The following is a 12,622-nucleotide window of genomic DNA, read 5'->3' as shown; positions in this document are numbered from 1 at the left end:
ATTAATACATAAATTAGTCAATAAAAACCCCATAATGATATGTACAGGGAAGGACCACTCCGGGCAGGAGAGCCAGTAAGTGCAAATGAGGGGGCGGGCATGTGTGTTCTGTGAATAAGCAAGGGAGAGAGTTGAAAGTATTTATTTTAAGATTTCATCTTTTTTACAGTAATCTCTACACACAAAGGGGCTCAAACTTACGACCCCTGGACCAAGAGTTGCGTGCTCTACCAACTGAGCCAGCCAGGTGCCCCTAAAAGTGATAATTTAGAGGCAAAGCAGAGGCAGATGATACAGGGTCTTGTGTGTCATGGAAGGATGTTGACTATTACTGAGAGAATAGAAAACCATGGAAAGTTTTGACAGACGAGTTATGTGATCTAAAGTGTCTCAAAGGGAGGCACCCGGGTGGCTCAGCTGGTTGAGCTTCCGACTTCGGCTCAGGTCATGATCTCACATTCCGTGAGTTCGAGCCCCGCGTCAGGCTTTGTGTTGACAGCTCTGAGCCTGGAGCCTGCTTCCGATTCCGTGTCTTCTTCTCTCTCTGACCCTCCCCAACTCATGCTCTCGCGCGCTCTCTCTCTCTCTCTGTCTCTCAAAAATAAACATTGGGGTGCCTGGGTGGCTCAGCTGGTTAAACGTCCTCCAACTTCAGCTCAGGTCATGATCTCACATTCCATGAGTTCGAGCCCCATGTAGGGCTCTGTGCAGACAGCTCAGAGCCTGGACCCTGACTCCGATTCTGTCTGTCTGTCTGTCTGTCTTTCAAAAATGAATAAATGTTAAAAAAATTTTTTTTAATAAATAAGCATTAATAAAATAAAAATAAAGTGTTTCAAAAGGATTATTCTGATTGCTGTGTTGAGAACAGACTGTAATCGAAGGACAGGGAAGCAGGAAGACCAGTGGGGGGCAGTAATCCAGGTTGCTTGCACCAGAGGTGGTGAAAAGTGGTCAGTCCTGGATTTATTCTGCAAGTAGAGGTCACAGGACTTGCTAATGCAATGGACTTTAGAAGGAAGAGAACCACCAAGGAAGACTGCCAGGTTGACCTGAGCCGTGGGAGGGATGACACCGTCATGGAGATGGGCAAGATGGCCAAAGGAGCAGGTGTGTTGAGAGAGAGAAAAGGGGATCAGTTTGAGACGTGTTGGCAATGCCCCTCAGATATTTAAATGGGGATGCTGAGGTGGCAGTTGTTTGCATCTGTGTTGAGTTCAAGGAAGTGGTCCAAGCTGGAGCGACAGATTTGGGAATCAATGCCTATGGGGTATTCAAAGCCTTGAGGCAGGAAGGGAGCAGAGACCTTAGCTGCTTTACTCACGACTGTACCCCCAGCACCCAACAGTTTCTCTCACGTAGTTAGGCACTGAGTTTCTATTGAATAAAGAAATAGAAAGGATTTAGACTGAGTTAGGAGGGAGAAGCAAAATCTTTAATAGACCAAATTATATGAGGGCAGGAATTTAAAGCCTTTTACTTGAAAAGCCCAGACGGTTTTCCAAGTTCACTGGAGTCATTTGGATGCTGATTCTGTCTGATGAAATAAACATTTTTTAATGCTTTGGGATGCCGCTGCTTCTGACTTCAAAATATATGGCTTGTGGAAAAGACAGCTTTTGCAAAAATTACTCTTGTGCAATCATCTAGTCTTCTAGCAATTCTTGTAGTGCAATCAGAAAGGAGGGGGGGGAAATAGGTGGTTTAGGGTGCAAAATTTCTATTCCTAAGTCCTACATAACTGGCCACATTTACTTGCTTGGCCACAAAGCAGGAGGTTAGTGCTGGTCTCTACTGAGATTCAGAAAGCGTGCACTTACACAAGGGAACAGATGCCTTCAGCTCACAGAGAACAAGATGCTATTTCAATGAACATTACTAATATTATTGTTACGCTTTTAAAATTAAAGATGTTATTGGCCACCAGGCTTACAATTTCCTAAGTGTCTCTGGCTATTGTTTCCTGATCTTTGTTACCTGTGGAGCATAGACTGGATTTTTACAGCTGTAGCCCTAAAGGAGCCTATACCTTAAGCAGACCGGCCCTCAGTCATTTACCCACGTGACTTTGCCAATGACAGCCCCGCCTATCTTTTTTGGACCTAAACAGGAGGAAGGCTGTTGGGGTACCTGATGATGATGATGCCTTGGGGGGGGTGGAGCCTAAGAGGGTAAGCTCAAATTTGAATGTGTGGGGCCAATGCACTGCCAGACAGAGTCAGTGAGGCAGCAGGACTTGAGGCAAGCCTTCCTTGGCCTAAGACTAAGAAAGACACCCTGGAATCCACAATGGACAGGTAAAGCCATCTCCTCATGGGGCGGGGGTGCACTGGCTTTCCTCTCCGAGCAAATCTGAGCTTTCAGATTGGTAGCTATCTGCTTCTCTCCTCTCACTATCTGACTCACTGCCTGGGCAATCTGCATGTTTATTTCTCTGGATCTGTCACATCTGTTCAGATCTTACACACTCTCTGCCTGATTCTCTGTTCTCTCTCTCTCTTCCATATTCAAAAGAACTCCTATGTGCCACGTATGGACTCGTCCTGAGATGTGTAGTGCAGTTCACACTAGTTTAGAGATTCAATTCATGAAAAGGTATAGCAAGACTAGAACTATATTATAGACGGTAGTGGAAATCGTACTAATAATTTTGTCAGCATTCACCTATAAAAGGACTTGTAAACCTTCCTGGGGACTCTTTACTGAAAAACTTAGTTACAGAGTAAAGAGATTATTTTTTAATGCCCATATGCAAAATTAACTGCTTGAAAGTCACTAGGATGTTATGTATCTGTTACAGGGAGAAAAATCAGTCAAGCATCAGTAAATAACTTTATTTAGTGTTAATTGTTAGGCAGTTAGTGGCATTTTTACTCCTTATCTAGTCTTCCTTTTAATTTTTTTTTTAATTTTTTTTTTTATTTTGAGAGAGAGAGAAAGAGAGAGAGAGCAGGGGAGGGGCAGAGAGAGAGGGAGAAAGAGAATTCCAAGCAGGCTTCATGCTGTCGGCACAGAGCCCAATGTGGGGCTTGATCTCATGAACTCTGAGATCATGACCTGAGACAAAATCAAGAGTGGGACGCCTAACCAACTGAGGCACCCAGGCGCCCCTACGTATATAGTCTTTCAGTTTCACTTAACTTACTTCTTAAATGTATTTTTAAGATTATCAGAATGTTTTCACAAGCAGTTTATGATAAGTTATTATCACATAACTTATTTCATTCCTACTTACTACAGAAGTAGGAGAATCATACTTAATCCTTATACTTTATCTCAACTTAACGCTTTTACAAAGCGTTTACACTACAGAATTGATTTTTTAAATTAAAAAAAAATTTTTTTTCAAAAGATTTCAGGTAATCTTTATACCCAATGTGGGGCTTGAACTCACAACCCCAGGATCAAGAGTCTCATGTTTCATCGGCTAAGCCAGCCAGGTGCACCCAGAATTAAGATTTTTAATGGGAGTCTAAATGTTCTTCAGCAAATTTTCTTGAGGGCAAAAATGTCAAATGTCTGCTCAGTTTGCAATCAGATTTTGAAAATTAAGCTGAGGTATAAAGAGGTAAAGGGTCCAGTGAAAATATTTGTACATAATGAAATGCAAAGCAATGATTAAATTCGTAGTTGAAGCTCAAAGACACAAAAAGGAGAAAAGATGAAATTCAAGAGGAGAAAAGGGGAAATATACAATTATCATTAAGGAAAAGAAAATCTGCAGAGGGCATTCGTCAGGATTATTTTTAACCCATTTGTCTCTGTTTGCATTGCTGGGGATACAGCAATGTTCTGCCTCACGGGGCACAGCTGTCCAGAACAGCTGGCAGCCCGCGACCTTGAAGGACTACCTCTACAAAGTCCTTTGTACCCAAAAGAGAAACCAAGAGAACAGGATACTGGAAATGGGCTCCTAGCTACAGTTGAAGGAAAGTGATGGACCTAGAAGGTTAACTAACAGGTCACAATCAAGTGATTCGCTTCACTGTGGTCGCTTCTGACAAACAGTAATGGACTGCTGTATTTTCCCGTGAGGCAGAAGGCAAAAGTCCATCTGAATTCCCTCACCTATCTCACATCCCTTCCAGAACACCTTTTCTTCCTCCCAGCAGCAGATCCGCTGTGTGTGACACGGTACCTCTCTCCACCCTTTGCTTAGCCATAGAGCCCAGCAGGGTACGTTAGGTGTTTAAAGAAATGTCTCAGTAAGAGATGATGCTTAGTCTGTTTAAAACTGAGTCCCCTGGGGCACCTGGGTGGCTCAGTCGGTTGAGCGACCAACTCTTGATTTCAGCCCAAGTTATGATCTCACTCACGGTTGTGGGATCAAGCCCTACGTCCAGCTCAGCTTTGTGTGGAGCCTGCTTAAAAATCTCTATGCCTCTGCCCCTCCCCCCGCTTGCTCTCACATGCCAATTTTTCCTTCTAAAATGATATGATTAAGCCATTTTTAAATTGCTTGATATACATAATGTGTATACTGGTGATAAACCCAGTTCTCTGCCTCAGGATTTAAAGTGTATTTCAAGAAGCTTCACGTGTGTGAGGCGAGACATTTTAAATTGAGATGGCTATAAAAAGCTCGTCCTTGCTCACCTAATTAATAAGGGTGACACTTGGATACTTAACTCTTGAATTCAGGGTCTATCACATGTATTGCATTAAAATTAATTCTCAACCTATGTCATCACAAAGACTGGGACATGTTTGTAAAACCTTTATTCACAATAGCCTCAAAGTGGAAACAGTCCAAATGTCCATCGACAGGTGAATGAATACACGTGCTCTAAGCCATGCAATGGGATATTACTTCGCAAAACAGAGGATCAAACTATTAATACATGCAACACAACAAATGAATTTCAAAGTGAAACAAGTCAGACACAAAGGAAGAGATAATGTAGGACTTATACGGAATTCTAGGACGTGGATAGTGACATACGGTGACAGAAAGCAGATTAATGGTTGCCTAGGAAAGGGGGGGAAGAACTGACTGACATAGTGAATGAGGAAACTCTGGGGAGGCGTCCCCTGGAAATGTTCTGTATCCTGACGGTGGTCTCAGCTTTGGGTGTTTACATCTGCCAGTACTCACAAAATTGTACATTTTAAAAGGGTGACGTATGTAAATTATGCCTCAATGGTTTAAAAAAAAAAAAAAAAGGTGAAATAAGTTTCAATTCTCTTGCCAGCCAACCGTATTCAAATCCTTGCCTCGCTCTTTGTTTTTACAAGTTCACTGCACTTTTTCTGTTTGTTTTAATTTGAGAGAGAGAGAGAGAGAATGAACGGGAGAGAAGGGCAGAGGGATAGAGAGACAATCCCAAGCAGGCTTCACACTCTGCACTGAGCCTGACTCTGGGCTCCATCCCACGACTCTAGGATCATGACCTCTGGGACCGTGACCACAGCCAAGCCGAAATCAAGAGTCAGACGCTCAGCTCAACCCGAATGAGCCACCCAGGTGTCCCTACAAGTTTACTGCACTTCTGCCCTGGGCCACTAAGTGGCAGCATTGTCTCCACAACTCGATAAATCCATTTCTGGAAGAGACTAAAGACAAAACTCGGAGAAACCATCAGTGCTTTGGTATCAACCATACTATAGAGCTTGTGTTAAATCCACAAACGCAAGGAAACTTGAGTCAGCACAGAGTATTTCCACCAATGCAATGCAATTTAGTGCTCGTGACAAGTAAAACACTGCGCTAGGAATAAGGAAAACAAGGGCATGCGAGCAACGTAACGTAATGTTTAGATTATATTGCCAAGTTTAAAAAGCAGCAGAGTGCAAAATTCCGTATGAAATCAGTATAATCCAAACCATGTAAATATGACTGTAAAATACTAGAAAAACATAAAAATTTTAACTCTTAGATAGTATCCTAAATATTGAATTAGAAAAACTTGTTTTAATTTTTAAAATTTTAATTCTTTAATATTTATTTATTTATTTATTTATTTATTTATTTATTTTTAACTTTATTTTTTTCCATTTACACCCAAATTAGCATATAGTGCAACAATGATTTCAGGAGTAGATTCCTTAATGCCCCTTACCTATTTAGCCCATCCCCCCTCCCACACTCCCTCCAGTAACCCTCTGTTTGTTCTCCATATTTGAGTCTCTTCTGTTTTGTCCCCCTCCCTGTTTTTATATTACTTTTGCTTCCCTTCCCTTATGTTCACCTGGTTTTTATCTTAATGTCCTCATATGAGTGAAGTCATGATATGTCTTTCTCTGACTTATTTCGCTTAGCATCAATACCCTCTAGTTCCATCCACGCAGTTGCAAATGGCAAGATTTAGTTCTTTTTGATGGCTGAGTAATACTCCATTGTATATATGTATCATCCATCGATGGACATTTGGGCTCTTCCCATACTTTGGCTGTTGTTGATAGTGTAATTCTTTAGTACTTTGAAACGTAACACTTAACTTTTTGTATTATTTTTGTATTATTCAAGTTAACAACAGCCAAGTACTACTCTTACGTTAAAAAGAGATTTTTTTCCTCATGAAGTGACACTTTTCTGCCTCAAAACACGAAGTCTAAATGGGGAGACAGGTCAGCAATCAATTGGTAATCGGGGATGAGGGATTCGGTAGGGATGAACTGGAGAACCAAGGGAAACTACAGGAGGGTTTTTCTTTTGAATGTTTATTTATTTATTTATTTTGAGAGAGAGTGCACATAGGCCCAGGAGGGTGGAGGGGTAGGGGTAGAAAGAATTCCAAGCAGGCTCTGCAGAGTCCTATGCTGGGCTTGAATCCACGAACTGTGAGATCAGGACCTGAGCCAAAATCAAGAGTCAGGTGCTTAACACACTCAGCCACCCAGGTGCCCCAGGAGGGTCTTTGTTGTTGTTAAGTGTTCGATTTTTGCCTAGAAATTTGCGGACGGTGGTAGCAAGAAAAAAAAAATAAAAAAGAGTTGAATTGTAGTTAGGCTGTGAAGGATATGTAGGTTTTGTCCAGTGAAAAAGACAGGAAAGCTTTCACTGGGAGGAAGTGCATCAGCGAGGTGATAGGAAAGAAAAAGCCTCAGAACACACGAGTACCACAGGCACTTGAAGGTAGCGAAGGGCAGGGGAAAAGTAGTAGGAAAGGAGGCTAGAGATGTAGACTGATAACCAAATGTAAAAACTGGCCTAAATACCACATTAAAGAGTTATGGGCAGGGGCTCCTGGGTGGCTCAGTCAGTTGAGCTTCCGACTTTGGCTCAGAGCATGATCTCGAGGTTCGTGAGTGCGAGCCCCGCGTTGGACTCACTGCTGTCGGTGCAGAGCCTGCTTTGGATCCTCTTTCCTTCCCCCTCTCTGCCCCTTCCCTGCTCACGCTCTCTCTCTCAAAAATAAAACACAAAAATAAAGAGTTATGAACAGAAGAGATTCACTGGGAGCTTTTCAGCATGGAAATGACATAGTCACGCCTGGGTTTTTGCGAGATCACTCTGGCACAGCACGGAGAATGTTCTTTTGGAGGGTCTGAGGGCAGTGAGACCAGCTTAGAGGCCAGAACAACATGACAACGGAAGGTAGGGGCTTGGACCGAAGCAGAGAACAGGGGGAACAGTGCAGATACAAACTCAAGAAATGTTCGGAGGTTTAAAAAATAAAAATATTAAAAAGCAAAAGAGAAATATTTGGAGAACTGAATCAATATATTTAGATCATTACTTAAATGTGAGGAGTTAAGGAGAAGAATCAATGACCCCCAAGCTTTTAGCCTGGTTACTTGAGATGGAAAAAGTAAGGAGAGACAGGATAATCAGGATGGTGGGCAGTTTGGGAATTCTGTTTTGACCGTGTTGAGTTTGAAGTACACAATGGACATTCAGGTAGCATTTGGAGGGGAACTCTGAAAGAAAAAAATTATGGAACCCCAGGAACAAGTTTGTAATTCCAAGTTGTCAGCATCTAAAAGACAGCTGTGGGAGGAGACTGTCCTGTGAGTGCACATGGTTTGGGGGTTCTGGCTACCTGTCAATTGGTCTTAAATATAAGCACGAAGAAGGGTTAATAATGGAGTCCAAGTTCAGCTCGGGTCCTGATCTCACGGTTCATGGGTTCGAGCCCCGCGTCGGGCTCTGTGCTGACAGCTCAGAGCCTGGAGCCTGCTTCGGATCCTGTGTCTCCCTCTCTCTCTCTCTCTACCCCTCCCCTGCTCGCACTCTTTATGTCTCTCAAAAATAAATAAACATTAAAAAAAATTCTTTAAAAAAAAAAGCCTGAAGGAAAGCCAGGAGTAACCAGAGAAGGAGCTGTACTCCTGTATGTTCCTCCCTCTCTCACCCACAGCCTCCTGATGAAGCAGAGGAAGTTTCTCTACCATTTCAAGAATGTCCGCTGGGCGAAGGGTCGCCATGAGACCTACTTGTGCTACGTGGTGAAGCGGCGGGACAGTGCCACCTCCTTTTCATTGGACTTCGGTCACCTTCGAAACAAGGTATCAATTATTTGCTTCCAAGGCAATTAAAAGCTAGACTATGGGCACTTTTAAAACCATCTGCTGACGGTATTACATTTCAACCTGTCTCACATTTAGGTCTTCAGATTTCTTCCTTTTTTTTTTTTTTAATTTAAGAAAATTTTAGGTTTGTCTATTTTGAGAGAGAGACAGAGAGAGACAGAGAGCACAGGATAGGGGCAGAGAGAGGGAGAGAGAATCCCAAGCAGGCTCCGCACTGTTAGCACGGAGCCCACATGGGGCTTGAACTCATGAACTGTGAGATCATGACCTGAGCCCAGATCAAGAGTCAGCGCTTCAACCAACTGTGCCACCCAGGCACCCCAATCTTTTTCTTTTTTAAATGTCCACGAAACTCAGGGTCCCTGGGTGGTTTAGCCAGTTAAGTGTCCAACTCTTGATCTCGGCTCAGGTCATGATCTCACAGTTCGTGAGTTCGAGCCCCGCATAGGGCTCTACCCTGATGGTGCAGAGCCTGCTTGAAATTCTGTCTCTCCTTCTCTCCGCCCCTCCCCCACTTGTGCTCATGCACGCTGTCTCTTAAAATAGATAAACTTAAAAAAAAAAAAATGTCCATGAAATTGTAATTGTTATGCCCCAAAGCGTGTCATCCAATGTCCTCCCCAATCATGCTGGGTACATTACTGCCACACCTTGCTTCAATGCCAAGAGTTAACTGCCCCCAAAATCTCTCCCCTCTCCCCAGCAAATGAATTGCCTTTGAGGTTAAGGAAGAAATCAAATGTAGGAGCCTTTTGATTTAGGAGAATATTATCAGCTCATTCAAGCTAAATCTTAAATGTGAAAATCAAATTTTCTTTAGAATTTTTAAAAGTAAGGAAGAAAAATTGAGGAAACATTAATAATGACTCAGTTCTGTTTGCCAAATGATTCCTATTCCCTTCTGCTCACACAGATCATAAGCCAATGAGTACATTGAGTATGAGACCCAGAATACTCAGGGAAGCTTCAATTGGCTGATTAATTAAACCGATCTCTCAGCATCTAGAAGATCAGAGAATTACACTTCCAAGAGACTTCTTCACCATAACCAGATGGGTTTACATAAGCTTCTGCCAACGATTATTTCCTGTCTCATAACAGGCAGTGACATCTGGTATCGGTGGGAGTCCCAGGGAAGAATCCATGGGTGGAAGGACACTGACTCATTGTTTAGTGTTTATCTGACTGTTCAGTTCCCTTTGCCTCCATTTGTATTGCGTAAATTATCTCACTACAATTGTTTAACATCCTAATCTCTTTCTTGTTTGTTGATGTGGCACATTCTACGTATGGAAGGCTTTGCAGTTACCAACCCTTTATTTCTTTCTCATTTAAGCCTCACACCAGCCTATTTCACTGGTATGGAATTAGAAGATCCAAGAGTTGGGTAAATTGTCTCAGTCACCTGAGTGGTGACGCCAGGAACCGGAACCTAGATCATCAGATTCCGGGGCTAATGACCTTCCCGCAACACTAAGCCGACTTGCTATATCTCACTATTGTGAGATTATTATTACAATCGCAGGGATCACACAATGCGCAAACACATTCAATTGTTCTTAATCCTTAGCAGTGCCTATTACCTCTCTTACAACACCCCTCTGTCGGCCTTACTCTAATGTGTTTTGCCCCTTCATAAGTTTCCTACCTCCCCCTAGCGGTCTGGTGTATTTCCACGATGTCAAGCAACAGGACTTCGTTCCAAGCCATTTTCTTTCTCCTTAAAGGTGCAAAAAATTAACCTCACAAGCGCAGCTTAAAAAACTCCACGACAGTGTGATGCTACTTCAACCAGGCTCATTTCATCCTCCCGGTCCACAGAAAAATCCATAACCTGTCTCCACGCCACAGGGCCACGGCGGCAAAAGGGTTCGGGCCTCGCCGCTCCTTCGGGGAGTTAGCAAAACGTTTTGCAACGTTAAGGCCCAAAACTGCGGACACCCCATAAAAGATTACTGTGGGGAGCAGGTGAATCAATGACCGTAAAGCTACCGGCGCCGCAGTCAAGGTCAGTGAACGTCACCTAAGTCGTCTGCTCTCTCCGCAGAACGGCTGCCACGTGGAACTGCTCTTCCTCCGCTACATCTCCGACTGGGACCTGGACCCTGGCCGCTGCTACCGCGTCACCTGGTTCACCTCCTGGAGCCCCTGCTACGACTGCGCCCGGCACGTGGCCGACTTTCTGAGGGGGTACCCCAACCTCAGTCTGAGGATCTTCACCGCGCGCCTCTACTTCTGCGAGGACCGCAAGGCCGAGCCCGAGGGGCTGCGGCGCCTGCACCGCGCGGGCGTCCAAATCGCCATCATGACCTTCAAAGGTGCGGAGGGGACGTCTGCTGCGCAGGCGCCGTGCGGCAGCTCTGGTTCAAGATTGCAATTCAGAATGAGAAACGTCGGGGGCGGGATCCAGCCGAAAATTATCAACTAGAATTGGAGGAAAAGAATTAACGGCTTGGACACCAGGCTTTGGGGGAGATGAGAATTAAGGGGGAGGAGCTGTGGGGGCATGAGGGGGGAAGGGTTTTCTTTCTTTTCTCTTGATTTGGGATCTGAGCTGTCTTAAACCCCATCTCCCTCCTTTTTTTTTTTTTTTTTAAAGATTATTTTTATTGCTGGAATACTTTTGTGGAAAATCGTGAAAAAACTTTCAAAGCCTGGGAGGGGTTGCACGAAAATTCAGTTCGTCTATCCAGACAGCTTCGACGCATTCTTTTGGTAAGGGGCTTCTTGGCTTCTCCTTTCCTTTCTCTCTCCAAAGTCATCTTTTCCTGCAGCGACTTGTGTTTTCCTTTCTTATATTTTTCACACTGTCGTTATGTGCGCGTGTGTGTAAATATCACTCCTTATTTTTCCCCTGGTGAAAGCCTATTTTCTGGCTTTTTTTGTTGTTGTCGTTTCTCCCGCATTCGAGTTTGCTCTTCTGTTTCACAATGCAGAGCCCTCTGCCAGGATGCCTTTGCCTTCCCCTCTTTGATCCCTCACATGTCTCTTTCTTGGTTAGAGTCTCAAGAGCTGTCTTTTCCTCCTGGTAGCGTTCCTTCCTCTTCTCTTCCTGTCTCTTCCTAGTCCCCCCCCCCCCCCCCCCCCACTTACTTTCCTGCAAAATGTTACAAAGTCATCCCCTGAGTCTCCTTCTCTTTCTCCACAGCCCCTGTATGAGGTTGATGACTTGAGAGATGCATTTCGTACTTTGGGACTTTGACAGCAGCCTCCAAGAATGTCACATATTATAAGCTATCTCTGAAGACAATAGGTAAAAGGACGATCTTTCAAGAAGTCTGTTTTTCTTCAACTCTCACTTCCTTAGAGTTTAGAGAAAAAAATATTCGTATACAGGGCTTGTTTAAAAAACATCTGGAAAGTAGACCAGGAGCACAGGCCCACCGAGGTAGCGGTGCAACCGGTGCAGGTTTTAGTGCAACAGCGCCCTCTACTGTGAAATGGCAGAATTGCAGGGCCTGGGAGCGCCTAAAGTGTCCTGTTCTATGACTTTTAGGCTGGGAGGAAACAGAAGGTAACTCCCTAAAAGCATGGTGAGAAGATCAAATATTTTATAATCAGTTTCCTCTATTATTCGTTCTGAGTTTTTCAAGGATATTACTGATACATTTTTGTACTCTTTGCCTTTGGGGTTCACTTTCAAGTGAACAGACCTCCACCAGTCCATGATCTATGTAGAACCACCTAATGAAAGACTCTGGGTGATTGTAACCCCCAAACATCTTCTCAGAGCATTAATATCTAAGCATGTGCTGTCTGTTTTAATTGTCTGAGGCATGTTTTCCTGTTTGTACACACAACGGTTATTTTCTTGGTATGGAATATGTGCGATCACCTTCAGGGTATTTTATAATAAAGGATCTTAAAATGAGTATGAGGACTGACAAAGACGCCTGAAAGTTAGTTGGTGCTTCAAGTCACACATCTGGAAACACAGATCCTTTTTAAAGAAGTCCATAGTTCAGAAAACACAACCACACATTTCGCGGGTAATCAGGTAACACTTGGAGAGGGGTTGCTTCAGTGTTAAAACCAGGCACCTGTTCTCCCCGATGGGTCTGTTAACTTGAACAGTGTCAACCAGGCCAACAGGTTCCTACTTTATGTGATGCTTCTCTCAAAGAAATGTTCACTATTTAAGAGAGTGTGA

General features: G+C 43.6%; 1 protein-coding gene across 1 annotated transcript; it reads left to right on the top strand.

Moving 5' to 3' along the window:
* The first annotated feature begins 2,225 nt into the window (after positions 1 to 2,225).
* AICDA (activation induced cytidine deaminase) lies at positions 2,226 to 12,346 on the top strand. The gene is made up of 5 exons (XM_042948412.1): positions 2,226 to 2,297; positions 8,301 to 8,448; positions 10,520 to 10,790; positions 11,072 to 11,187; positions 11,621 to 12,346. Exons 1-5 carry the CDS (start codon positions 2,290 to 2,292, stop codon positions 11,672 to 11,674), a joined length of 597 nt encoding a protein of 198 aa, XP_042804346.1. The 5' UTR covers positions 2,226 to 2,289; the 3' UTR covers positions 11,675 to 12,346.
* The last annotated feature ends 276 nt before the right edge of the window (positions 12,347 to 12,622 follow it).

This window comes from Panthera leo, chromosome B4 (genome assembly GCF_018350215.1).
Source record: "Panthera leo isolate Ple1 chromosome B4, P.leo_Ple1_pat1.1, whole genome shotgun sequence".
NCBI lineage: Eukaryota > Metazoa > Chordata > Mammalia > Carnivora > Felidae > Panthera > Panthera leo.
Note: the sequence above shows the minus strand (reverse complement) of the source record. Positions and strands in the feature narration are given on the sequence as shown.

Coding starts and splice junctions, on each gene's coding strand:
- AICDA (XM_042948412.1), top strand. Junction 10,791..11,071: donor CGCCATCATGACCTTCAAAG/GTGCGGAGGGGA, acceptor TTTTTTTTAAAG/ATTATTTTTATTGCTGGAAT. Junction 11,188..11,620: donor AGCTTCGACGCATTCTTTTG/GTAAGGGGCTTC, acceptor CTTTCTCCACAG/CCCCTGTATGAGGTTGATGA.